Source organism: Chaetodon auriga, chromosome 12, assembly GCF_051107435.1.
Source record: "Chaetodon auriga isolate fChaAug3 chromosome 12, fChaAug3.hap1, whole genome shotgun sequence".
Taxonomy (NCBI): Eukaryota; Metazoa; Chordata; class Actinopteri; order Chaetodontiformes; family Chaetodontidae; genus Chaetodon; species Chaetodon auriga.
Genome location: NC_135085.1, coordinates 13,562,301 through 13,588,739, shown reverse-complemented (window position 1 = coordinate 13,588,739; position 26,439 = coordinate 13,562,301). Strand labels below are relative to the sequence as shown.

The following is a 26,439-nucleotide window of genomic DNA, read 5'->3' as shown; positions in this document are numbered from 1 at the left end:
GACTACTACAGCAGGCCTATATAGTCTTTTGGCACCTCTGCTGACATGGTTCCTAAATTCTCCCTGTTGTCTGTAACATTATTGACAGAGTGATGCTTGAAAGCAGCTTCGAATGCCTTGAAGGTTTTGTGGTATGTGCTTTCCTCCTGCACACTGAGGAAAAGTTATTTTATGAGGATAAACATCGGTTCCAAATCTGTTTTGGAGGCAGAACACATTTTGAGCGGGTTTAGGCTCCGGTTCAACTATGCTAGTTTTGCTTGAAAGTTATTCTGCAAGCATAGTGAGAGACTTCATCAGTTATTGCTAATTATGTCATGTTTCTTCTCTGTGGGGGCCATTTGAATTGTCATATATGTTTGAACACAAGAAATCGAGCTATTCAGTGGACATTAGTGCATCAAATCTTTTAATTCTTTTAATAGTCACTGTGAATCTCTTATATTAGTTTGTCAGTCTTTTAGTCTGGAGTTTTTTTCTTGTAAACACTCAAATACCAGTTGATATGGAATATCTATTTGACTACAGACAAGATTCTTCCTGCAATAGTGTCACATGTAGGTTGGTGGCAGCTTAAGTATCATCCAGTCTGAGTCTGGAAGCTGTAACAGGGAGAAGAGCAATAGATAGCTGTGTGGGAAGCATACCTAGAGGTGCATCCAAACCACTTGATATGTTTGTTGAGCAGGATGTCACTATTAGCAACAGAGGATGTCAAATTCAAGCAGTAGTTTAGGGTTGGCTCTTAAAGACAACGGAAGGACCTTCGTCTTCTGAGCGTGTCAGCAGTCTGGCGCAAAGTTTGTGTGGCGAGTTTTTACAGTCTGCAGTGCATTGGCAGAAGCAACATATCAGTGTCTGTTGATGGGCTCTTTATCTGACAGTGAGCAAACAAAAGCATACACACAGTAGGATGTGAAAGGTTTGCAATCATCATTCATTTTGATGAATTTGTTTTCCCCTCCTCTAAGTTCCACAGTAAGATCTTTTATTTCTGTGGGACGTGCCCTCTATCTATAGTTACGTTTTTTGGAAACTGGGGCTGATATGATCCAGACACAAACTGCAGCTCCTTGGTGTGGACTATTAATTGATATAAATATTTATGTTTGTTCGCAAGGTGTGGTGAACTGCATTTTTTGTGCATTTACACTTCACCACCCCTCTGCCGCCCCGTCCCCTCACAGCTAATCAAACATCGCTGGAGCTTCACCACCGCATTTTGAGCTTCATCTTATTTTGCTCTTTATTTGTACTTGTCCTACGGAGGTTGTTTTGGGTCAGGCGCAATCTTGTCTTCAAAGCGCTGACCAATGGAAGGGGGTGTTAGAGTGGGAGATTTGGTGTATATGTGTGTGTGTACACAATTATGCTACTCTGCGTCAGTTCTCAGATCAAATGCCAACAAAAGCAACTCTTGAAATTTGAAGTGGCAAAACTTCAGCCCTTTTCACAGTCTGATGTTTGTTTTAGGACACAGTGCTGCGTTTCATTCATGTGAGGTGAACGGATTTCTCACCAAGAGCCAGGAGTGTAGCAGCAGGGAACTTAGGAGCCGGCCAATTGGATATGATCTTATATAAAACAATTGCACTTTTACTGTACAGATATTTTACTCAATGTTTCTTTGCTTTTTGTATCCAAAGAAAGCATTAAGTGCAACAAGCCGTGATTGTGCCTTATGATTATCAAGCGCACTGTAATCTCATGTTGGCAAGAAGTGGTGGAAGAGGTACTCAGATTGTTTACTTAAGAAAGTAGGAAATTACTTAAATGCAGTAAAGCTCAATGTAAAAAGTGTTTTTCGCTAAAAATAAAAAGTCCTGTCTGAAGGAATTTCTACTTCTTCTTCTACTTTCTTTCCAATTAGTAGGAATGTCATAAACCATCATTCTTCACAGGTCAATCCACCTCTGAACTACAGTGTTGTTTGAAGACAAAATACTTAAATGCAAGTGTGTGTTTACGCGGTGTTAATGGGTGATTTCCAACCAACATTATTTGCCTTGCATTGCTTTGCAGACACTCAGTGTTTGTTTCATGGGCCAATCTTGTTAAAGAGCAATGTTATCTCCATGCCAGATTCAGCATCAAGGGAAGTTGGATAGTGACTGACATGAAGTTGCTTATCCTGTGATTATTTTGAAGAGTTATGACCACTTTGGTACGGTGGTACACAGCCAAACACTCCATATCCAGATTACCACGGGGTGCTGATATAGCCCTTTGGAGATAGGTCATTTGGAAAGCAGACGGCTAGCGGTGCTGTTCACAGACACACTACTTGGCTGCTTGGATAATGTCCTCAGATATGATCAACCTCTTTTCCAGCTGAGTTAAAACTATCTGATTGAGCATGCCATATCTGATTGTGTACGTGCCGCAGACACTGGACCCTTTTTTCAACTTATTACTCTGCTGCCATTCTCTGATTTGCTGAGTCATTAACAGCTATTTTAGACTGAAAGAGAAAGTGTCTTATATCTCGAACACAAGCAAGGAGGGTCATGTGTTAATAGCAGGGGAGTGGGAACACAGTGTGTTATCACATGTCGCCACATCCTTAACCAGTTACAGCGTCAAAAGCCTTGGCAAGCTCTCAAAGCTCAACATGGTCTTTGATTGGCTGTAGTTATTTTGAGAGAGAAACACATGGTGCCCACCTACTCCATGCACACTTAAAATCATTGAGCATCTGTGTTTTCTTTTCCTTTCTGTCTCTCAACTACCTACTTCAGTCTAATGGGAAAATCACAGCAGAATATCTCCAGTTAGCTTTGTAAAACTAAAACCATTCGAAAAAACAGCAGATTATTGAACGGACAAGCACCTCAGATGCTCTTTCTCCACCCCAAACATTCCAGCCTTACCAGTGTTAGCCCAGTCTGAAGCTGATTACTCTGTCTGAGTCGGTGTCTATACAACATCTCTTATTGGATTTCAGTCTAAGTCTATCTTGTGTTTCAGTGGATTGTGTGCGGCCTTACCCTCCTGGCTTGCTACTGTGGTAGTGGCGGATGCAATTTAATGAGGTTATTAGACTGCCAAGTATATCATCTACGTCTCCAATAATACAACCATCTAGAGAAGATGAACATTCTTGCGCTCTAGCAATAGAGCTAGTATATGAGAGGAGAGCTGAATTCTGAGAGGGGGCATTCAATAGATTATCTTAAATGTTACCATAATTACTCTGCCAGTCTGTGGCTGAGCACCCCTCTGGTATAATACTGCTTCACCAGGTCTGCATCCATCTGCCCACCAGCCTTCCACTTCTCTCTTTAAACTCTATCTGTCCAGCCTCTGCCCTCCGGCTCGGCTTTGCACCTTGTGCCAGTCGCTGTAGGCAGGTCCAGCTTGGGGTCTGGGAAATCTAAACATTCCAGTTGAGTTTCAAGGTTGTCCAAAAATTGCAGGTATGCAGCAAAGACCCTTTGAGACGTGTTTTCATTCAACATGGTCCATCCAAAACACAGCAAATCTGTATAGAGTAAATATCCTGTATGTTCAGTGGATCTGGAAACTTCAAAGGGAGCTGGCTTCCTGAGGCAGGAGAAGGGTAACTGCATTAATTGCCTACTTTCGAACAAAGTTATTCTTGTTCCCAGAAAAATATCAAAACAGCAGCATCAGGAAACTGCAGTCCTCCCAGTCCTCAACACATTACGAATCAAAACAAAGTTTCCACTCCATATTGAAGAGATGTGAGCCGCATATAAATCATTTTATGAGAGCAGGAGTTTATGTATGTGTATTTGAAAGGGGTGGCAATAACATAACCATCTTCTCAGCAGTATGCTGCGTTCTGCTCTGCTACTGTACCACCACATATTGAGAATGGCATGTGAGTTAGCAGGGCAATTATACAGTGGTGGAGTTTCTCCGCTCAGGAGTTTTGACTTGTGCAATGAAGGGCACTGAGGTGTTGCTGAAGGGATTCTGACTAACAAGTCAAGACCCCTGAGCCATGGCTTTAATACGGCAAATTACTCCAGAGGTATTTGTCACCTGAGGACGATTAAGCAAATCAGGATCCAGTCTGGAGAGGAAAGTGTGTTAAGGTTTAGTCAAGCAGAATGAGTGGCATACACATTGGGCACTAATTACAAAGAGTCTATTTTAAGTCACATTAGAGCTAGGAGTTGTTATTTGAAATTAGAATTATAGCTGTAGCTTGTACTAAACAACATTTACAGTTCATGAGAAGCTTTGTAACAAACTCATTTATAAGATGAGATCAACTAAAATCACCGTAACAAATGCTGCTACACGACTGGGTCATGTCATGTTACATGCCAACTACCTGCATTTGTCACGTTCATACCCTGGCTGGTTAGTTTCAACTTTTGACACGACAAAGTTATTGAAAAGTAACTTGGTTATGCGAAGCATACAAGAAGACTTCCCGAAGCACAGTAAGGTCAACCTGGAAAAATGAATAAATAGATAAAAGCAATGACGCCGAAGTTGTTGAGCGGAGACCACAGCTAGCTTTAACAGAGCTCGACACTCCGCTATTGTAACAAAGTCAGAATTTATTGGTACAGTCATGACATTTATAGGCCCTTCAGCAGTAGTTATGAGGTTTGTTTTATGCTTTTTATTTCACTTTGCTACTGGGTTCCATGGCTAAGATTAGAGAGACAGTGCATACAATAACTGTCGCCCGGGTGGTTCACCAGTCACAGCTTTATAGCAGAGTGGCAAAGAGAAAATAAAGTGGAAGTAAACTCAGATGACATCTCAGCTCATTTTCTAGAAGAATAACAAGTCCAAACCTATGCAGGAATGTCTTGAAAGCAACAGTGTTGATCTTCTGTTGTAGTCATTTCAGAGACCATTCCAATCCATCCAATCGAACATGTGAAGCAGGATTTGAAAATTGTTGTTGAGTCATGCTCCCCAAGCAATTCTTCAGGACTTGGGTAGTTTTGCAAAGAGTAATGGTGGGAAATTGCAGTGTCCAGATGTTCAAAACTGTTACTGTTGCCAAAGGTGCCCACTAAATTTTGACCAGAAGAGGACAAGAATCTATATTTGTTTTTATGTTGACACTAAATATCCTTTTAGATTCTCATGACACCAAATGCTTACATTTCATAAAACAAAACATGAAATAGTTCAAGGAGAAGTCAGTGCCTTTTACGGGTTTGTATGGTCTGTATTCTGAAACTTTAAATGCAGTATGGTTAAAAAAATACACGTTACTCAAAAACAAGGCAGTGAGATATTAATAGATATGTTCTTTTTTGTGGACTTCAGCAACTCTTAGAGTCCTTGGAAGACTGCTTCCCTGAGTCCTCATTACATATTTTAGTTTACCCTTCAGGCAGCAGCTACAACAATGCTTTTTGTGAATGCACTGTATGTAAAATATTTGGAAAGACAAGAAAGAACGCACACAGCATTACATTTGCTGTTGGACATACACGCAGTGACAGGCCTCTAATGATTCCAGAAAGTGGCCTGGTATATTCGTGACACAGTCAGCCTGTCCTGACTGCTGTGGTGGCTTTAACAGCCAAAGTCTTTCTGAGTATCACTTACTCCATGCAGCTACTCACAAGGGGCAGAGAGGCCAGGCTGGATTCCACTGTGAGTCCCTGGATATTAGTTTCATATCACAGATAACACACAAACACAAAGGAGAGAAAGAGCCAGCCAGTGAGGAGAACAGGGTCAGGGACAGAATGGGAGAGAGGACAGACACCAAATATGGCGAAATGACAACTTTAAAACAGAACCAAAACCAATCAGGCTTTCCACAAGCAATGAATATTTGACAAGTGGGACACCTTTTCCATGGGGTCTACGGTACGCTCTCAAGGATTCAAATTCATTAAGTATTTTGTCAGTTACCTCCTAGAGAACAGGTTGGACTTGTTGAGATTCAGGTTGAGATGAATCTGCTTGTTTGAAATATCTACAATGATGAGGTCCCACCTGTTTCTAGACACCATTGACGGTATATAAAGATGGACAGTATTCCACAGACTGGCACTGCCATTTTGCCCTCATTCGGAGCCAGAGTAAGCACAAATCATCAAATCACTAATTAAAACCAAACCTATTCGGAAAATATGTTCTTACTCGCACTTTGATTTTTTTAGTTTTGCCCATGCCCCATAGGGGCGCAGGGTTTATGACCTATACTGCAGCCAGCCACCAGGATCAAGATGTTTGGCTTCACTTTTGGGAAGCTGTCATGTCGTCCTCCTTTATACAGTCAATGGTATTTACTGTGTGATTGCCAAGCAAGTCCTTATTGTCTTTTTTCATTGTCTTAAGTAGCTGGTAGAAATCTAAAAGAATAAGTAGGGCAAATGTGTTCTTGCATTGCTTTTTGTGGCTGGTGAGGTGGGTGCGACCAGTGCTACCCTCACCAAAATACTCTCACATCAAAAGAGATCCATTTCAAAAGGTTGATGTCATTAAATATTTGAAGACAAGGATCCCAAGGATGAGGCAGACCATCAGCACTGTTCATGTGTTCTTGTGTCTTGGTGATCTACATCAGATTCATGAAATTAGAACTCACATAGCCATTATTTGCTCTTGGTGGACCAGTTATGTCCTCCCTTGGGAAATGTCATTAATACGGCTCCTGATCCATTTAAGAGTTCATGTGCATGTATGTTTAGACCTGTAAATATCCATGGTTTGTATGTTGAAGCAGATCTTATAACACTTAGGCCAAATTGGTCATACTCAGTAAAAAAAAACAAAACAGGATAGGACTTTGCAAAACTGGTGTAGAGAGAAACAGTGTCGACTGGGAGACAGCGTCAACATAAAAAGAGAGGACTGCCACAGAGATGGAGATAATGAGCTGGAAGGGGCAGGACAGCCAGTTATGACTTCACTCGTCTGGCTCTGGGATGGGAACAAATGGAGCCTCACTGGGTAATTAAGAGACACCCAGGCCTCACTAGGATATGCCAGGCAAATGGGAGAGAGGGAGCAGAAAGGGAAAGAGGGATTGAGAATGCAACCCTATTGTGTTTCATGGAGGGATTTGGACAGTGAGGCACTGGTCTTGCGGTCTGTCCTAAGGCCATGCTTTAGGCTCTGGTTACAACACCTGCCTCCAGCCACCCCCGTCTAACCCCCCCTCCTCTGTAAAATGAGTTATCATATCAGACTTCTGCATTATGGAAATGTCCCTGTGCAAGTAAATGTGTGGGAAAGGACAATTTTAATAGCCCATGCTAATTGTGACCAGTCTCAGTGATGTCATGACAGTGTCTATATGCGTAGCAATAGTGAGAAGCAGGTGACACTGGCAGAACAGGGCGGACTCTATTTCAGCTGATGTAATTGTGCCTGATTGAGCTGTTCTTTGGATCATAGTATTTGCAGTTAGGTCATTGCCTTCATGTGGTTTTTATGAACTGCAGTATTACGGCTAATGGCTGTGTAGTTCTAGAGGTAATTTCCCACAAATTGCTGTATGTGTACTGTATGAGTGTGCTTTTGTGTGTGAGTGACAGTAAATTTTGCATGTTCTTCCTGCAAAATGCTACTGTACACATGTATTTTGGGGTTTTACGGGACATATAGTACACATGCATGTACAAATGTATGTCTTGACGACGTGTGTGCAGTCGTATGAGTCAAAGATATTTATATATTTAGCAGAGACGGTATTTATAGCAGGAAACGTGGATGAATTCTTGGTCTACTTTCTCACCCTCCCATGGTGCCTCCTCTGTCTCCCAGTGGAGTTATGGCCTGTCTATCTATGTGCATACTCAGGACACTGTACATATACTCACACATATTTGCACAGCATAGTGTAGAATCCTATACAAAAAGTATACTGTATATATAAAAGACATTTATATTCTCTGTATAATTTGCATTAAGTTGTTAGCTGATCCAAACTGATAGAACTCAATTCTTCTGCACTTCCAGTCCCTATGATATGCTCTACTGTGTGTGTTGCCATACAAAGAAAAACCAAATGTTGATTGAAAACATACTAAGAAACACATGTCCCTTTTTTGCTTGACTTTCCTAGATGTGGATCTGTTGGTTTGTAAGCACCAGGGTCCATCCTGCTGCACCCGGAAGATGGAGGAGAGCTACCAGTTTGCAGTCAAAAGAGAAATCCTCCACAACATTCAGTCCTACAGTTATGAGCTTGAGCACCTCTTCTCAGGCCACTCGGATGCCTTCCAGGGTAAGTGCTGGGACAAAGGGGCCAAGCGTGGGTTGGATGGGATTCGTCTGACACAATGGGTTGTTGATGGGTGGGAAAGAGATGTTGCGGTTCAGGGGTTGGTGAGTTGTCATTTAGCTATCATACTGGTACCTACCACTGTGTGGGACCCCTGAATATTGACCCAGCTTTATGCTGACCTGGAGCTGAACTTATGCCCCTTATTTGAATCCAGATTCAGCAGTAAAAACAAAAACTTTTTGTTTGTTTTCTTGTTTGCAAAGAATATTTATTTGTCCAGTGTTTGGTGAAAAAAGTTTTTACTCCCCAGGGTCATGGTAGCTGGTGTGCAGGCAAATGTGCAATTCAGAAAATGGGCATGGCTTCACTCCCCCTCCCCTTCCCTTCTTCTGTGGGTTTGGCAGCAGCAGGACTGCGGAGAAGGATCACTTAGGGTAAACGGGAAAAGGAGGGTATAGAGGCCTTTTTCTCAGGCTTTAGTGTTTGGTGGAAGATGGTCTGCTTTGTCATTATCTGATCTTGCTCTCAGGACAGCAGAACGATTACTGGAACCCTTGAAGAAATTACAGTAGTTTTGGAGAGTGAAAGAATCTCTCCACAGTAATTAGTTTAGTTTCTTTGTTTGGTGTTTATTCTGGTTGGGTTTTTTTTTTTGTTTTTTTTTTGTGCTGTGATGCCTCTTTGGTAGCCTGGTCAGTTCAGATGTCTGAGTTCCGGATAAACAAGGCTCTGCTGGAGATACAAAGCCTGTTTCAGATAGGTCTTGCCTGCCAAAGGGTTTTGTACTACGCCCAGCTGAATCAAGCAGCTCCGGTTGCCCAAGCTTGTCCTTCCTCTTCCTCTAGTAATTGCAGTGTCATTTAAATTTAAAAGTTTCCGAAATGGATCAATTTTTTTTCCTCCTCAAAACCTCTAACACAATGCCACGGGGTGGCAGACATACTTCAGATGTTTTTTAGTGTTGCAAGAATTTTGGTACCATGCAATTAGTTTTATAAGACAATGGAGTGCTTAGACACCATGTTGGCCAAGTCCTGTTTTATGATGGATGTAAGAATATCACATGTCTTCCAATATGGAAAACAAAACAGAGGACGACACTGGTTAGGTGACACTCATTTCTCATTTTCAGACGTGAACTTTGAAATGACTACGGTCATGTTTTAACTTCTACATGCCATCTGAACAGGATATGTCACTGCCACGCAGTGTTCAGTGTACTAAAACATCACCAAGAGATGCCATTTCAGTCCCTTCAAGCATAGTGCTATGTAGGTAGGTACAGAGTGCTTTATATAAGCTCCTCTTACAGCTGGTTTACAAGCAGGTTGATTACATGAATCAAAGTTCCCATGTTCAAATAGTGCTCCTGGTGTTCGTCTTTTTCATCATCATTAAGATCTTTCCCTTCTTACCTCATGTCTGAGCCTGTCTGGAGAACGAAGATCAGGTGTTCCACATGTCCAGAAAAGGCCAAGATGGAAAATAACAATGGAATAACAATAGAAACTGGAGTATGAAGGTGCTGAAAATGATGATGTCACTAGCCCTCGATTCACAGGGCCTTCTAAGGACAGTCTCTGTGCTGTCTGAGTGCCTCGAGTGGAATGTGAAGTAGCAAGTGGCTCATATGCCGCATGAAGTAATTAGAATATGATTTTGGCTGATACTGTTGGTGCTGTTATTCACACGCTGGATGGTGGAAAATTGTTTGTGGCTACTTGTCTTCTCCTACCCCTTTTTGTTTGTACTGTATCTGTCCGATGGCATCACATGAAGCTCACCGCAGAGCCAGTCTGCAGGCTGACAAGTTCAGATGTGTTTATTTGATCATGCTTTCACGATGTGGCCATTATTACAGCTACAGCTTTCCATCTGTCTGTCATTCAAGTCACACCATAAATCTTACAACGACAGGTCCTATGCGTGTTTTCTTTATTCACTCCAGCTTTTATTGTTTCAACTCAAAATCACTCCCGCTGATTGCTAAAGTTTAGCCAAAAGGACATGCCCATTAAAAAGGAGATGGGGTGTGTGTGTGTGTGTGTGTGTGTGTGTGTGTGTGTGTGTGTGTGTGTGTGTGTGTGTTTTCGTTGGCCTGCCTTTGTTTTGACAGCCCTAAAGGCCCTACTGTGCTTTGTCATGTGTGGGAGTTGTCATGTCACGAGTATGACCTCATAAACACAGACCACATTTATGAATGCTGAGAATTTTTTTCCTCAGTTTTTTTTTCCTGATACAGCATTGATATAAATGAATAGGTTCAATTGTATGCTGCAATAACCGACCTCTCTGGTGAACCAATAATCTTTTAGGGCTCTCCAGATTTTGCCGTTCACTTTTTGCCCTGCGACTGCCACTCCCTAAATAACATAGGCAAGCAGGTCACGTCTTTTTCATGCAACAACCTCCCTTCTTACCCCACAGTGCATCCTCTCCTCCATCTTTCATTCTACCATTCAGCTTTCAGGTCACCCCCCCCCCCCCCCCCCCCCCCTGGTCTTCTCTCTCTCCCCCCAACACACAAACAGACAGACTCTCCTAATCCATGGCAAAGTTGATAGGTAATGAGTGTCAGGGCCTGATGGTGGGTAGGTGTCAACCACAGAGCCCAGTCTAAGCTGGGCCAGCTTAGAGCTGCCATCAAGGGCTTTGGCCTGTCAACCTGTTCTAGCCAATCAGACCTGGAGTGATCTTACTTACTTAGTGGACTCCTCTCCATGGCTTCCTGATTGGCTGAGAGAAAGTTGAACAGATGGATCAGCCTCTAGAATATGTTTGTACAGTATGTCTGTTTGCTCAGGTTACTAGTTAATCAGTAGAATCGTTTGTTCGTTAGTTTTAACAAGCCCTCATGTGAATTACTCATCAGTTCAATATGCAGCAATCTCTTGTTGGCAATTTGTTGTGGAGGCAGTCCAATTTGCGTGTGTGTACGCGTATGACAGGTGCAAATGATGAGCAAGAGAGTAAGTATCTGGGTATACTGTATACTCACACTGCTGGGGAGCAGATGTCAAGAAAATGCTGACACTTTTGATCACTAGTGTCACCGATATGAGAGGGACGTGGCCCACAGTTAAAGGCCACGACGTCTGCGTTTGTGTGCGTGTGTGTGTATGTGGGTGTAAGGTGGGTGCTCAAACTTTTTGTACATGTGCATCCTGATCATTGTGTGCGTGTGTGCATACATGTATACCACAGACATGAGGGCATGTGCAATATTTACCACCCATGCAAGTCACCATGACCATCTCGGGGCTCAAGTTCTTCTCGCAGGAGTCGACAAATGCTTTTCAGAGAAATGTATTCTCCTGGCCTAGATAGCTCTCTATCATCAATGGAAGCGCATCGCGTTTAAAACTTTAGGCGCCCTTCAAAGGAGGGACAAGGAGTTCATCTGAGAAAGTGCGACAGCAAGAGAGAGACGGAAGAGAGAAAGAGGCCATGGCAAGGACGATGACTTTCCTCGTCGAGGCGACATAATTAGCTGATCCTTGTCTCATCATCCAGGAACTCTCCAGACCCCTCTGTCTTGAGAGACAGCATGCGCACAAGTGTTTGCAGGAGACAGAGTGATCAAAACCATGACCTGAGGCACGGGGATACTTGAGGGCCTCAGAATGCAGAATAAGAGGACTCAGAGACGTGAGGAGTGAAGTGAGAAACACTGGCTGTATGGTCTGTTGGTGTCTCACCCCCCGAGACTGTTTGTCTCCCTCAGGCTTTCACATGTGGCTGATTCCAACCTACTGTAATTGTCTCTCTTCCCCTTGGGAATTTGCAACCTCCCTGATTGCCTGCTTGACAGACAGTAGACGGTGTTTTCCATGTCTGTTGCTCTTTGCACCCCTACCTCCCACTGTTTCTCATTCTCCCTCCAGGTATGTTGTTTATAAGCCACCCTAGATGAAACCATTTTGAAAATGCCTTTGCGTTCTTCACTTTGACTGTCAGGATCGTCCTGGGTGGCTCACACAACGCAGCCTACGTAAAGGCAACTGTCTTTTTTTATTAAATAGTGATGATTTATGCGTTATAAATGAAGGCATGTGTGCGTGTAAGTGATAAGAATGATGAATCGCCTGGCTGTTGTGTCCTATCTTCATTCTTTCATCAGATACAAATCCTCCTATCTATATTGCAATCTCTGCACTTGTTTAGAAGTTCTCTCACTCGTTTTTGCTGTGATCTTTTCAGCCCGTCCTCTCTCACTTCATTTTTCTCTCGCTTCGTGTCTGCATGTATTTTTCTCTGCAGATGTTTTGACCGACAGGGTTATTGCTCTAGAGGCTGATGCTTGGACGAAGGATGACATTGCACTGCACCATGAGCTCATGCTCAAATTAGGGAGGATATCCGGAATCCATCCCTACACGTCTCATTTAATCATACAGGGTGGAGGGGAAACGTGTTTATGGACGTAATAGTGGAGTGAATACATTGCATATTTGAGTGTGTGTGTGTGTGTGTGTGTGTCTGTGTCTGTGTCGTAAGCATGTTTGTGTTTTAACTACGCCTCTCTAGTCTCCTGGGTGGACATGACACATAAGGGCAGGATGCGTTTCCCTCGGAGTTTGCAGGACTCTTGCTCGCTTGGGAAAACAGGGAGAGAATAAAGGGAAGGAAGGAGGAGAGAGGGGGAAAGCTCAAAGCCTCTCGCAGTCATAAAGTCACACTCAAAGCTTCCCTAATTACCTCTGCTTTTCATCTGCCCCGCTCACCTCAGCATGAATGTGCGAGAACCCAAAGGAGTAGGGAGCTGGGCCTAGAAAAAGAGGGAAAAATTAGATGGAGGGAGGGCTTGGTTGAAGAAAAGTTTCAGTGAAAGTGTGCAAGGATGTATTTGAATGGGGTACTATAAGGTGTGTGTGTGTGTGTGTATTGTGGTCTGCCTTAAAAGATCCTTGAATCCACAGGCTTCTACCCTGTAGATTTGCTGGTTTCTCCCTCCTTCCTTGGTGCCTTCTTCCGTCTGCGGTCCATGCTTTGTCAGCATTGGTTGCTTCACAAACGCATGCTGGGTCATGGTGGGCACTACGCTTACTGCTCGCTTGCTGGCGTGTACGCTGCAGGAAACCCTGATGTCTCACAGATAGTCCAGCTGCCAAGAGCGCACTCCACAGAACAAAACCATAAACACAGAATTCTTCCCCATCTTCTTCCTCTCCCCAAGATTTTCCTTTCATTTTTCTTCATCATTATTCTCCCAGCTGCCCCAGTCTTCCTCAGCAACCATCCATGCTCCCCAATATTACACGCAATGCCTAAATAAATATGAGGTCTGTGTAGATTAGCCTGCCGCCAGTCTGCTCAGCCATAATATGACATACCAGCATGAAATGAAACGGAGATAAATACCCCTTTATTTCTCGCCAACACAATCTCTTCTCCCATGGAATGATTTTCTGACACTGCTTTACAGCATACTTTGTCTGACACTGCCTTTCAGCTAGCCTGAGCAAACACCCTTGGTGTAGACTAAGCTTCATCAGTCTCACTACTATCGTATGAGCACAATAAGCTTGATGTCCAGGAAGTTTCTTGGTAATCAGACAAAGTCGCATCTCCCGGGGCTTGTTCTCTGTCCAAGAGAATTTGGCTTTTCTGGAACACAATCTGTGCGTCTGGCTGATGGGATTTGTTCTCTGCTGCTGCTGATTGGTCCAGTCTGGCCTTTTCCTGTGTCCTGTCTGACTCTGCTGCACCCGTCTTTCCCAGACTGATCCCACAAGCCATAAAGTGTCTGTATGAGATTGTGTGTGTGTGTGTGTGTGTGTGTGTGTGTGTGTGTGTGTGTAAAATATAGATGTGTGTGTGCACACGTGTCCATGTACAGCAGCTGACATTCCAATTTTTTTCAGTAAATGTTCGACAACCAATTTGACAGTCTGGTTCACTTTTTTGGTGAACTTTTCACACAATGAAAAGAGACATTTAGAGAAATGATGGTGGATTTTGACCAAAACACGGTCATGCTGGGAGAAATGAGGGAGCACTGGTAAGACAGAGCATGAGGGAACGAGGGGTTGAACATCGCAAATTGGCCAGACTAGCATGTCTGTAAGGGAGAGTCTCTTCCATCCGACGCCTGTGGGAAATCAGGGTGTGTGCTTAATATGCGCTTCTAATGCATAAGTGGATGAGCATCATGATGTGCTTGTCTCTGTGTTGTGACTCACACTGTTCCTTCAGCCCAAAGTAGGTTGGAGCTGGCTCTCCTTCTCTCGTCTCTCACCACCAACTTGCTTCATCGCTCCCCCCATTCAAATCAACTGACTTTCCTCATTACGCCCTGTGTTGGACACTCCTCTGCTTCCTCTCCTCCTTCCTCCTCGCCTCTATGGCTCCTAGTACACCATTAAGGAGTCCCCACGGTAGGCTTTATTCACTGATCCTCCAGTCATTCATCCATTGTATTCCAGCAGAGGAACAATAAATGAGACAAATGGATAGACAAAAAAGAAAAAACAAGTTGTTCTGACCCTGGGCAGCCGTGTCCTGTTTGTATGATCCATGATGGATTGTGATATCTGCTGTACTCTCTGCCAAAATGAATAGTGGGTTTACGCAGGTCTGCTCTTAAATCAACCACATCGTAGTCTGTTGCCGGCAAACTCTTAATACTTCATTTGGTTTCAGTAGTATGATGGAATTTGTCCTTCACAAATATTTTCATACATTTATCTTGATTATTTAGTATTTTCCTTTGATTTATTTCAGCCCACCAAATGGATCGAAGCAGTTTTGTGTTGTTTTTAATGGCATGAGCACAAGGGCTTAGGTCTAATCAAAGAGTAGTTTTGGCCCATAATTGAAACAATGCATAAGTGACCCTCAATGCTCGATTCATAATAAAAGCTGAAAAATGAAAACAGGGGCCACACCTGCTCAGAAAAAGTGGAAAATACTTCATTAGACCCCCTTTCATCTTGGATTCCTTTCACACCTCAGACTCAATTCACGGGTCTGTTTCATGTTAATCTTATGTTAGCTTAAATGTTTCCTTTCCCTTTTCATGAAAATCTGGAGTCCAGTCTCCTTGTCATCATCAGTTTCCACTTACACTATAAAACGGCTTACTAGCACGACAAGGCTTTTTTGTTTATCACAAAACCACACTCTGCCGTTAATATGGCCAGGTTTTGAAGAAAATGCCTCCATTCTATTAGATTCGCTCCTTAATGTTCCAGTAATAAGCAACTGGCAGCTGATTTGCTTTTGCATGGAAACTGTTTTTTCTCACAAGTCTTTCTTTCCTGCACTTTCCTGCACACATCCTTTTTTGGATGCTCCAGACTTCTTTTCTCCAAACTGCACGTCAAAACAGTATTTCACAGCTGTATGTATGTGGCTGTCCCTCTAACATGTAAGAAGGACATGAAGTTACACACTGCATGCACAGTGATGCTGCTCATACTGTATTCAAGAGTCAGAGGTCATTCCCACTTGTGTAACTGGCACAAGCAGTTATAAATGAGTGCAAATGCTTTTTGTCTCTGACACTTTGAGCTGCTCCTTAGCGCTTACACTATATCAAAAGAGACACTGTGATTTATATACCAATAAACAAAAGAGAAATGGGGGGGGTCTCTGTAGGCCCGTGGCCCCCTTAATGCTTAGGACCAGAGGTGCTGTCCATCAGCCTGTCAGCAGTCTGCCCTCAGGCTGGCCCTCCATATCTCCCCTTTATGGTATTAGCCATTTGAACAACCCTTCCTCCCTCCCCTGCTCTTCCCTCAGCCCCTCACCCACTGCCCCCGTGCTCTGTCTCCTCTGTCCCTGTCCTTCTCTCGTCTGCTCATTCCCCTGCCTTCGATCATGTTTCCCTACTTTGGCCTGAGCAGAGAGCAGTGATCCCCCCCTGTCTAATATCCACCTCCCCCCCAACCTCCACCACATTATAGCTCAGTGCACCCCGAATGCCCCTGGCATCTGTGGAATTGTTTATGTTTCAGAGTTTTGATATAGCTTGGCTGCCTTTTTAATTACCGGAATGCTGATGGAGAGATGGGGAGCTTGCCCCCACTCCCCACCACCTCCTCCTCCTCCTCCTCCTCCTCCTCCTCCACCACCTCCTCCTCCTGTCTTTCCTCTCAAGCTCATTATCCCACCTGTTAGCCTCCTGATAGGACAAGACAGGAAAATTAAGATTTGGGGCCAGGGTTTGCTGAAATCCATGCATACACAGTTGTGATTGCGTGCGCCGGTTTTCTAAATTGCTTGTGGACTCACAGTGATTTTGGCAGGAGTGCAGCTCCCCAGTTTGTGCAGGTCAAATTTGCGTGAACAGCATGTCTGTACGTGTTGTCTGACAGATGAGTCATGCTCCCTCTTTAGACTTTAGATGTGTCATTTTGCCACACAAGTACGATGAATCAACAGATTGATTCATTGACTTATTAATAGTTTATTACCATTAAACAGTTTGCTGAAAGGTTAGAGACTGGCAGATTGTATGACATTGCAGCTCTCCCGTGTAACCTAAGATGACCAGTGCTGAGTGGGAAAAGGCCTTATGTACAGTATTTCTACTAATTAAAACAAGGATATGTAATCTACACATGTGTCAGTATGTCATGTATCTTTCTGGTGACCTGTCTGAAACCCAAGCCCATGGTAGGATTAACATGCCTGAGAAGACGGTTGGTCAGGTCCAGTTGGGACTGATTTCCAAGATAGGAAGGGCCCACATCTCCATGGTATGAGAACAGTGTCTCCTACCTCATTATCACAATATTACCGCATCTTCATGCACGCGCAGCCGTACACACATATGCACACCCGCCTCTACAAACCTACATGCACGTACTTAAAAATACAGGCACATGAACTCACACTTAGTAAAAGATGCAGTCACACTTTAAACCCTCTATCTTTGCTGTTGTACACTTCAGTTTGAGTTGGACATACTTGTATTAGTTGATTCTTGGGAATTAGGACTATGGGGATTTCAGAAATGCTGCATTCTCAGGTCTTTTTTTCAGGCAATATGATGCTAAAGTGTGTGGAGATATACTCCGATGCATAATTATGACCACAGTCAATGTTTTCACTTTAATATCTGCTGATACCTACAAGAAATTGACAGAATAAATTTCATGGGAGAAGAAGCATGATCAAGCAAATAGGATCATTCCCTCTGACAGTGAGGACAGTGAGCTTGAAGCAAGTCAGGACGAGGGGATCAGTTTGAGAGACAGTTTGGAGGTCAGGGCTCAGTCAATCACTGTCCTTGCCACCTCCTTTTCATAACATGTTTTCATTAAATTTCACTGTGCTTGACTGCACTTGGCAGCTCTGGGGAGTATAAACTGCACACATGTGGAACCGATGTACCCGCTCAGTTGCTTTGCACCATGCATTGCTGTCTGCCACAGTGTCTTTTTTGATAGCACCACTAGGAGTCACCAAAGTCAGAAATTTCTACACACAGAGGCTTTAAATAGTAATTAATAAATAACTTGGTACTACTACTACTAGATCTGCCAATACTGCTGGTCATTGAGTATAATCAGCTTGTCCAACCCTTGTACACGCACTCAGCATGCTGGTCTGTGATAGTTGTCTGGTGCCACATCTCCTATGCAGATTTTTGGCAACCCAGCTTTGATGCCTTGAATACTCGAACTCTGACAGTACTCTTCAGTTAGACTGAGCAGACACACATCTTTCTCAGCGTGAAAGTGGCTTAGAAATAAGGAGTTTTGACTCTTCTTGTTCCTGTTCTTGTGGCAGCTTCACTGTGGTGACACTTAAGCTTTAATTGTGCCAGTAAAACACTGGGTTGCCATGCAGAATGTAAAGTGGAAATAGCGTCTTACGATTAAACCCAGTGATCTCAGAGAGTGGCCTTGGCATGGCGTTGGTGGAAAGATATAGTGTAATATCCCAGCCCAGAGGCATAAATACATGCTGAGTTCAGGCCACTGCAGGACAGAGGCCTCCTCAGCTCTGCCACTGCTGCTTTTTTATCCATTTAATACCTTGTTTATTCCGAGCAGAGAGCATGTCAGAGTAGCCCCACAGGGCCACAGACAAAGCAGGCCTGTTCATTTATTCCTGTATAGTTAGCTTGACAATTATGTGTTTTGAATTTTGGACTTCCGTGGAAATTAAAGATAATTGCTTCATGCAAAATAGCCTCGATCCAGCCAGACTTTATTTCCCAAGAAGCTCACTGATGGGAGACTGTGACATGGTAATGATAGCCACCCACGACTGTGCGTCTGAATGGAGTGTGGTCAAATCCAGATTCAGGCACCGTGGTCAGACAGAACAATCAAACCCCACTGACTGTCATGCAATGGTAGTTAGGACTTAAAAAGCTGCTGGTTTCTTGTTTTTTTCTTATCACCCTGTTTCCCAGTGCTGGAAAGTGCAGAGAAACCCACAACGATTGCACTTGATTTATCACAATGAAAAACAGGATCTATTTGAGCGTGGGAGAGAAGCTGATGGAGAACAGAAAATAGCGGATGCTGAAAATGAGTGAATTACGGGATCCAGTTTTTTGTTTGTCAGCGTGTGGAGAGGAAGAAAGGTAGACTGTAGCCCCTCTTCTCTACATTCAGAGAAGGACATGTTTGAAGTAACAGCCACGGAGAGACAGGGAAGTGCTCCGGACCCAGGGGCCAAATGAATCCAGATGTCAGGGAATGTTCACAAGGTGGAGTCCACTTGTACAGTAGTTGTTTTTCCTTGTTCAAAAGTTCAGTCGCTTTTTATTCCATTTTTCCTGGCGGTCTCCCACTCTCTTCCCTTTTTTCCTTTTTCGTGCTCTCTCTCTCTCTCTGTGTCACCCTCTTGGCAAATGAAAAATAAGCTTTTTGAACAAGTACGGAATGTCTTGCGAGTGTAATGATCCTGTCATAAACTCTCTGAAAGATGTGCATCAGTCATGTTTTTTTTTTTTTTTTTTGAGAAGTATAAGAGATTTTAGAAGAATTTCACCTCTCTTCTTGAGAAGCTCTCTCGTTGTCCTGTTATCTAGACCAGACAAGTTTTGGTTTGCCCCCGCCACGCCTCACAGAGAGCAAGATTAAACCATGGTATTTGTGAGAATGATACTTTTATAATAACATTATGTAATGCTATGTAACCTAAGCCTGTGGGTACATCTTGCGGTGTAAATTTTTTGTGGCGATTGAGCCTTGTGGCCTGACTGGCAGGCAAGCAGGCAGACCTCACAATGGCACCAACTCAGCCCCATGGGTTTAGGAGACAGTGAAGCGGAACTGAAACTGTCATTTTACAACTTCCCTGCCAATCTAAAGCTGTTTTTGCTCGTTCCCTTTCTTTTTACTTTCCTCATTTTGTTGCTCCTCTTGGTCTGTCTCTCGCCGGACATCTCCGGAGGTCTTCCTGACTCCTCATCGCCCCTCGCTTTACAGTATTAATCCCCAACAGACCATTACTTGTCATCTCTGTCTGCTTTATTTCTGTCACACGCAGCCACGCTCTTTAAAACCCAGTAGGCTACAACTTTTTAATGCAATGTGCGCGGGAGCAGCTCTGATCATGACGATGGTGTTTTCTGGTGCGTTATAAATGAGTCCCCGCGTGTCACAGACAGCGGTCGTATTAGTGCAGCTGTTGAGGAGGACATGACTGTTGTTATCCTTCTGTCTGTGAGCTGGGAGCGGCTGGACACACACAGGCAGACACACAAACACGTACGTACTCATTTTGGTAACGATCACTGTGGTGAGATAGATTCACTATGAAGAAGGTTCTCTTATGAATGAATGTTAGTGTGAACATCACGTTCACAGTACATGATTAATACCATTTGGTTAGCAGTCAGTACCCTTTGCAGAATGGTCATACACTGCGGGTTTATGCCAAACTTTTTTCCATTTCATGTATGTGTGTGTGTGTGTGTGTGTGTGTGTGTGTGTGTGTGTGTGTGTGTGTGTGTGTGTATGATGTGGTGGTGGTAGTGGTGGGTGTGTTGGCAAACTCCTTCTGTCTCAATTTCTGTACAGTTGCTACTGCTCCTTCATGTCCTGGCATGCTTTTAAGCTGACATCACACACCAGAGGAGAGTGTTGTGTCCAGGACATGCATACACAAACACGCACACAGCATGCACACACACACACATACATGTATTGCACATACAGTTGCATAGAGAAGAGAATGCGTGGAGGGGAGTGAAGGAGATGGAAGGTGATGTTAGGCTGTACGGTAGAAAAGACCTCATGTACGGTGGTAAACAAGATGTTTTTGAAAAAAATTTCTCGTAGTTAGAGCAGTTACTGAGCAGTGAAATGGGGTTAGGCAGATTATTGAGAATACTAAGAAATATTGGAGACAAAGGAGAAAAATTGAACAGGCCAGCAAGAGGGTTGAACTGTTTCAGTTTGATGTAGTTTTTTTCCTCTTCCTTGCTTTACCCTCTGGCACACCATCTCTCTTCTCTGTAACAGTACCTTGCTTTGCAAGAAGTGGCACTTCAGTGGAATTTATCAGCCTCTGCACTGACATCAATGATTGCTTTACAGCCTCAGTTTCTCACCAGGAAATGACATAAGAGCTACATGTCGATGTGTGTGTGGGTGTGGGGTGGTAGCATGGCAGTATTTGTCAAAGAAAATGCAAACTGACTGTGGTTGCTGCTCATATCAAGATGCGTCCCTGTCTGTCTCTCGCTACAGACAATGTCAGAGACAGACAGACTACGGTCTACTGAAGACATAGTTATTGGGGTGATGACTTCATACACGATGATATCCAACTGCTTTATAGGGAAACTTGACACTGGTTTCTCAACCCAACTCACTGATGCACACAAGCCAAGCTTAGCTGGTTAGGAGCCAGGGTTTGGATATGTGTTTGCATTTCAAATGCCTTCCCAATATTCTGGAGAGCTTTCAGATCATGTCATCAATGATTTTGAATGCTCCTCTCATACAAAATGTCATCTGCCCTCGTCACTCCTTCCCTCTCTCATCTGTGTGTTTTCCTTTTTGCTCTCTTTGCAGACATGTTCCAGTACCTTCTCTCCTTCTCTCAGGGCCACCTGAGTTCTCTGTTGGAGGGAACCTACACACCCCTGTCCCGCCACGCCCTACCCCATGTTAACCAACTCTTCTCCTCACTCTCCCTCTACCTCCGTGGAGCCAACGTCTCCGTGGAGGCGTCAGTTCACCAATTTTTTAACAACCTCTTCCCACTCGTCTACACGCGGCTCATCAATCCAGGCATCGAGGGCAGCATGATGATGGCCAGTGAAATGGGGGACTGCCTCCGGATGATAAGGCAGGATGTCAACCCGTTTGGGCCCCATCCGGCCGTCATGGCCCAAGAACTGGCGGGGGCACTGGGAGCCGGGCGGCAACTGGGCCTGGCCCTGGAGGAGGGTCTGGAGGTGATAAATGCCACTGAACATGTCAGCCTAAGCAAGGAGTGTGTGAAGGGCCTGGTGAAGATGGTGTACTGCTCCCACTGCAGGGGCTTGACGCTGATCAAGCCCTGCGTGGGCTACTGTCTGAACGTCATGCGAGGCTGCTTGGCCAGTGTGTCTGAGATGGATCAGGCTTGGAGGAGGTATACGAGCTTGTTGGAGCAACTAACCCACGCCATGGCCGGCCACCACAGTCTGGAACTAGCCCTGCTGGGGGTCAGGGGCCATGTTAATGAGGCCTTGCTCTACGCACAGCTCCACGGTCCACTCATCACTGCCACGGTCAGTACACACTACATCAGCAGCTTTTGTTTAACATCTTTGTTTTATACATATACCTTGGCAATGTTCTATGTATTGATTGGAAAGCTTTTGCAGGCCTCTTGTAGGTTATGAGCTATTTTTTCCACCGGTGCAACAAAGAACCCTGCACACTGCATTAATGTTGGCACAGCGTTGAAACTATTCAGAGAAAAAATAATGTTTATACTTAAAAAAGAAAAAAAAAAGTTCAGCCTCCTCCAAAGAAATGCGGGCTGAGCTGAGGCTAGAGAGGGACCAATTTTCCAAAATGGCAAGGCAGCTAAAAATCAGCATTGTTTAGAGTCTGACTGTAGGGGGAATATTATAAATTCCTCAAAGACTATGATGAAAATGAGAAAATTTGTTGATAAAATGGGGGATTTGGTGTACTTAACATGCTGTGAGTACTACCATATGCCTTGTATTATATGCGGTTTTACGTTAGATGTTCACAGCATGAAGAACGTTTCATGAACGACGGCCAGACAGTTGTTCAAACTTAATACTGTAGTTAAATCTGCAAAATTGTGCTTTTGTTCAACACTTAGTCTTGGATTTCTGTTCTTATGTTCACAGCACGACTATACTGAACACAACAAACAGAGTCCATTCAGAGTCGGCAATTATGTTTATTTTTTTCAAGTTAAAAGTATTTAAAACGCATACATACTACACATCAACATCACACAGAGTAGCACTTCTGCTTGCTTGTCAGTAATTTGCCTTATTTGACGTATCATCTAACATCAGCAAACACAGTAAGCTGTAATCTTTATCTTTATATTTTAAACAATACTGACTTTCTCTCAGCCCAAATTAAAAGCGGAGGCATGCATGTGGGTGTAGCATGAATCATACATCAAAGAACAGGTGGTTAGCTGAGATTTATGTACATCATCAAGAGGAACATAACAAAATTATCACTATGATGTCAGCCCCCATTGTATCTCCCTGTTTATTTTGTTTAAATTCAGTATTGAATTTATTTGCCCTTTTCACTTCATGTACCTTTCACTTTGAACCAGGTATCAGACTCTGACCATCTAATCCTTGTTGCTCATACATTGTAAAGCAAGTTGTTGCCTCGTGGCTGTTTTAGTCTTTACTGTTTGTAGCCTTGTCTAAATGTAAGTGACAGTGGTAAGGGTGGTGGGACAGCAGGGCGGGGGCACCGGAAAATTTCCCTTATTTTCAAATCCCAGTGTTGACAGGTATGTGTTTCTGTGATATGGATGTGTTGAATATGGGAGCAGAGAGGGGAAGAACAATGCTTCAAACGCTGAGAGGGTTATGTAGGGTGCAGTTGTTCCCCAATATCTTTAATGGGACGACTTGTGGACATGTCTTCACTGGAACTGTTCCCAGAACTGAATTGGAGCTGTAAGACGACACTATAGAAGCTATAACATGCAAGCTGTTGCTGGATTAAGCTTCAGTTTGGCTCTCTCAGTTGTCTTAATGTGCATTTGCAGTCTTCCATTGAACTATTGTATATTATTATCACAGGCTTGTGATTACTTTGGTGACTTAGTGAAGACAGACTGTGCTGGCCAGGTTTACTTAAAGGAACATACCATTCTCTAAGGAACATAGGCCATCAACGAAAGCCCTCTGTTCTCACATACTGTATCTTAGTTTTAGAACTATTTTGTCAGAGTCAGTATTTTTCTGAATCGAATATTCAAGTGAAACTTCGTTAGCTAACATTCATGGCCACATTGTGAACTCCATTCAATTTCAATTATCTTTATTTGCTTGTTTCATGACTTTTTAGATATAGGTTGCAATGCTTTGCCATTACCATTATTATTGTTTGTCCAGTGGGTTTAGTTTCCTGACAATATAGCTTGTGACTGTGAGTCAGATCTCATTATCGCAGCTTTACTTTAGCACATTAAGGCAGTGTGGAGACAAATTTCACTGCAAAAAAAAAAAAACCTTATTCTGAATGGAAGGCATGAAAATGCAGCAGTCAGCATGCAACAATGAAGTAACTTTGATCACGGTAGATTATCTTTGTCAAGCAAGATTCAATACTCCCTTCAAGTGAAGGGTCATAGTGTACCAGAATGAACCGAAACGAATGTCTGCCTGGAAGGTGGAAAAACACATTTAACATGTATAGCACTTCTAATGGAAAACGGTTGGCAGTAACATAAAATGCAAGTAATTTGTAGTTAATGGGCTTAAACATGTAAAACCACTGGTATGGTCCTTTTTAAAGTTGTGAAGGAACATCACAGAGCCTGAATGATTCTGAATTAAACACTCACATTAAACACACACGCATCCAAATGCATAGACACTTACTGTATGCACACATGCACACTCAGGCAGAGGAGGGTTGGTTGCCAGGCTTAAAGACTGACCTAATACAACTATGCAGAAAGAGACCCAGCTTGCATTTCGTGTCTGTATGTACGTATGTGTGTGTGTGTGTGTGTGTGTGTGTGTGTGTGTGTGTGTGTGTGTGTGTATGCTGCTTGGTATTCATGGCGTGGCAGGCAATCCTGGAGCAGGGAGTCCAGCATGGGGACAAGTGGGACAGAATTGAAAGGGTTCCAGCTAGGCCATACAAACTAGACCCAGCCAGCTGGAAAAAAGGGCCAAGAGAATTGTCGCTGATAAAGGAGGTGGCCCCCAGTCGGACACTGGTGGCTCCCGTTTTCTGTGCTCTCGTTGCTTCAAGCAGGCTATAGTGCAAAAACGATCACCTAAGGTCACTCGCTGTGTGTATTACCTATAGAACCCGTGGCCTTTTTAAATCACAGTATGTTTTTATAAAGCCGCAGTGGCCTGTCAAGGAAAGCTGTTAAGTCTCCAGTGCACAACTACTGTGTCAGCGCAGCCACCTTCACCCTTACACCTCCATACACCCCCCCCCCCCAAGACCTACACCCAATTTTAAACAGCTATTATCTTTACTATCTTACTGCAAAGTAAATAAAGTGCAAATACCTCGCTGAACCTACTGTTGATTTTCATAACCTATGCCGTGCGCAAGAAGTCAAGCACAAAGAAGTAACTCTATTTTCATGCCGAGTCAGAATATTATATGGAGTTGTTATTAAAGGAATTATTGTGACTGTGTGGTTTTACACTGGGATGTTATCCCGAACCATTTTGTGGTTGCTCTCTCTCTCACTTAAACAGCTGCAGACTACACAGAGTCTGCACTATATGTTGCCATACGTCATAGGGTAGGACTTGGGTCATAAACACATATACTGTACATATGCACACACATAGCCTAGCCGAGCGCAGGTATCAGGTTTTTAGAAGTCCTGGAAGGAGCCTGGATGTGCGGCCCACCCTGTGACAATACTGGCAGCGCACGTGAGACTGAAAGGCAGCTATTGATAGTAATGCGGGGCAGCAGAAGGATATATTGTGTTTTAACACATTCCTGCCCTTATTGAGATGGAGCGTGAACGTGGCTGAAAGGGAAGTGGTTATGGTTATGGATATTGGGGGAGCCCGGGGCTGGATTATGTCGAGTAGACACAATTAGGAGAAAATTGGAAAATATCCAGTAAAAGTGGCTACTCTTATTGGGCCCCTGTGGAATTGGTAGCTCCAATGTTTAGTGAGGTTTTCTCCCTCTGAATGCTGCCCTGTTGAATTTAGTTTCTCCCTCCAGAGTCAACTGTGCCTGAGAGGCCACAGACGGCTGTTTATTGACATGGCCATAAAAATGATATGGCTCATATGACCTAGAGGGGAACTTTATATCTTCTACTTGTTAAAGATGAGTAGACTGTCGGATAAATCTTTACACACAGAAGCATGCATTCACTCACACCTTCATCTACTCATTCAGTCAGTTCCTCTGTGAGAGCTTTATAACTTGCTATAAGAAAATAGTACCAGTGGTCCAGATTAGAGCCAGTTTATATGCAGGTCTACCTTATCCGCTTGTTGGTTTTACCCCAGCTTCTCATTACAGTCTTATGGAGGAATGATAATAGCAGCCTGGGCCTTTAGATAATGGAAACAAGGGCCAGCGGGACGACTGGAAGGTTTCCATTCACCACGGCGGCACCTCAACAGACTGCAGTGGCTTACATTGCTAGCACTTTTTCTTTTACTCTATCCCACAATAAAATAAAGGAATATCACTGGTGTGAAAACAAACATTGTTGCTATCACAGTTTCTTATTTTGATTTCCCTGTTCCAGTCGCTGCAACCCACTATTTTCATTGTTTCAGTATAGGATTGGGAGGTATGATGATATATACTGGGTGCACCATGAGATATTTTGCTACACTGTGGTAAAGTGATGTTTCAGGCCATGGTGGACAGTGCAGCAAATCAATGAGGAGAGTGAATTTTGTGGCATTATCACATTTATATGATTATTTTGCAGCAATGTGATGATGTTACCTTAATTGATTAGGTGTTTAATGTACAGGATAAGACAAAAACAGACATTCCGGTCTCATGACATTTCTACAGGACATTTGCAGTGATATATAATGTATATTTTATTGTATGTGTAGCTGACTTCATGTGTAATTCAATTAGCATTTTGTATTTCATTTAATG

General features: G+C 43.4%; 1 protein-coding gene across 2 annotated transcripts in view; it reads left to right on the top strand.

Moving 5' to 3' along the window:
• The window catches only part of gpc5c (glypican 5c), a 94,205-nt gene that overhangs the window by 1,482 nt on the left and 66,284 nt on the right, over positions 1-26,439 (top strand). For both annotated transcript variants that reach the window (XM_076746020.1, XM_076746022.1), the window contains exons 2-3: positions 8,021-8,182; positions 21,169-21,872. In XM_076746020.1, the coding sequence (XP_076602135.1) occupies positions 8,021-8,182; positions 21,169-21,872 (866 nt within the window). The remainder of the gene's footprint in view (positions 1-8,020; positions 8,183-21,168; positions 21,873-26,439) is intronic.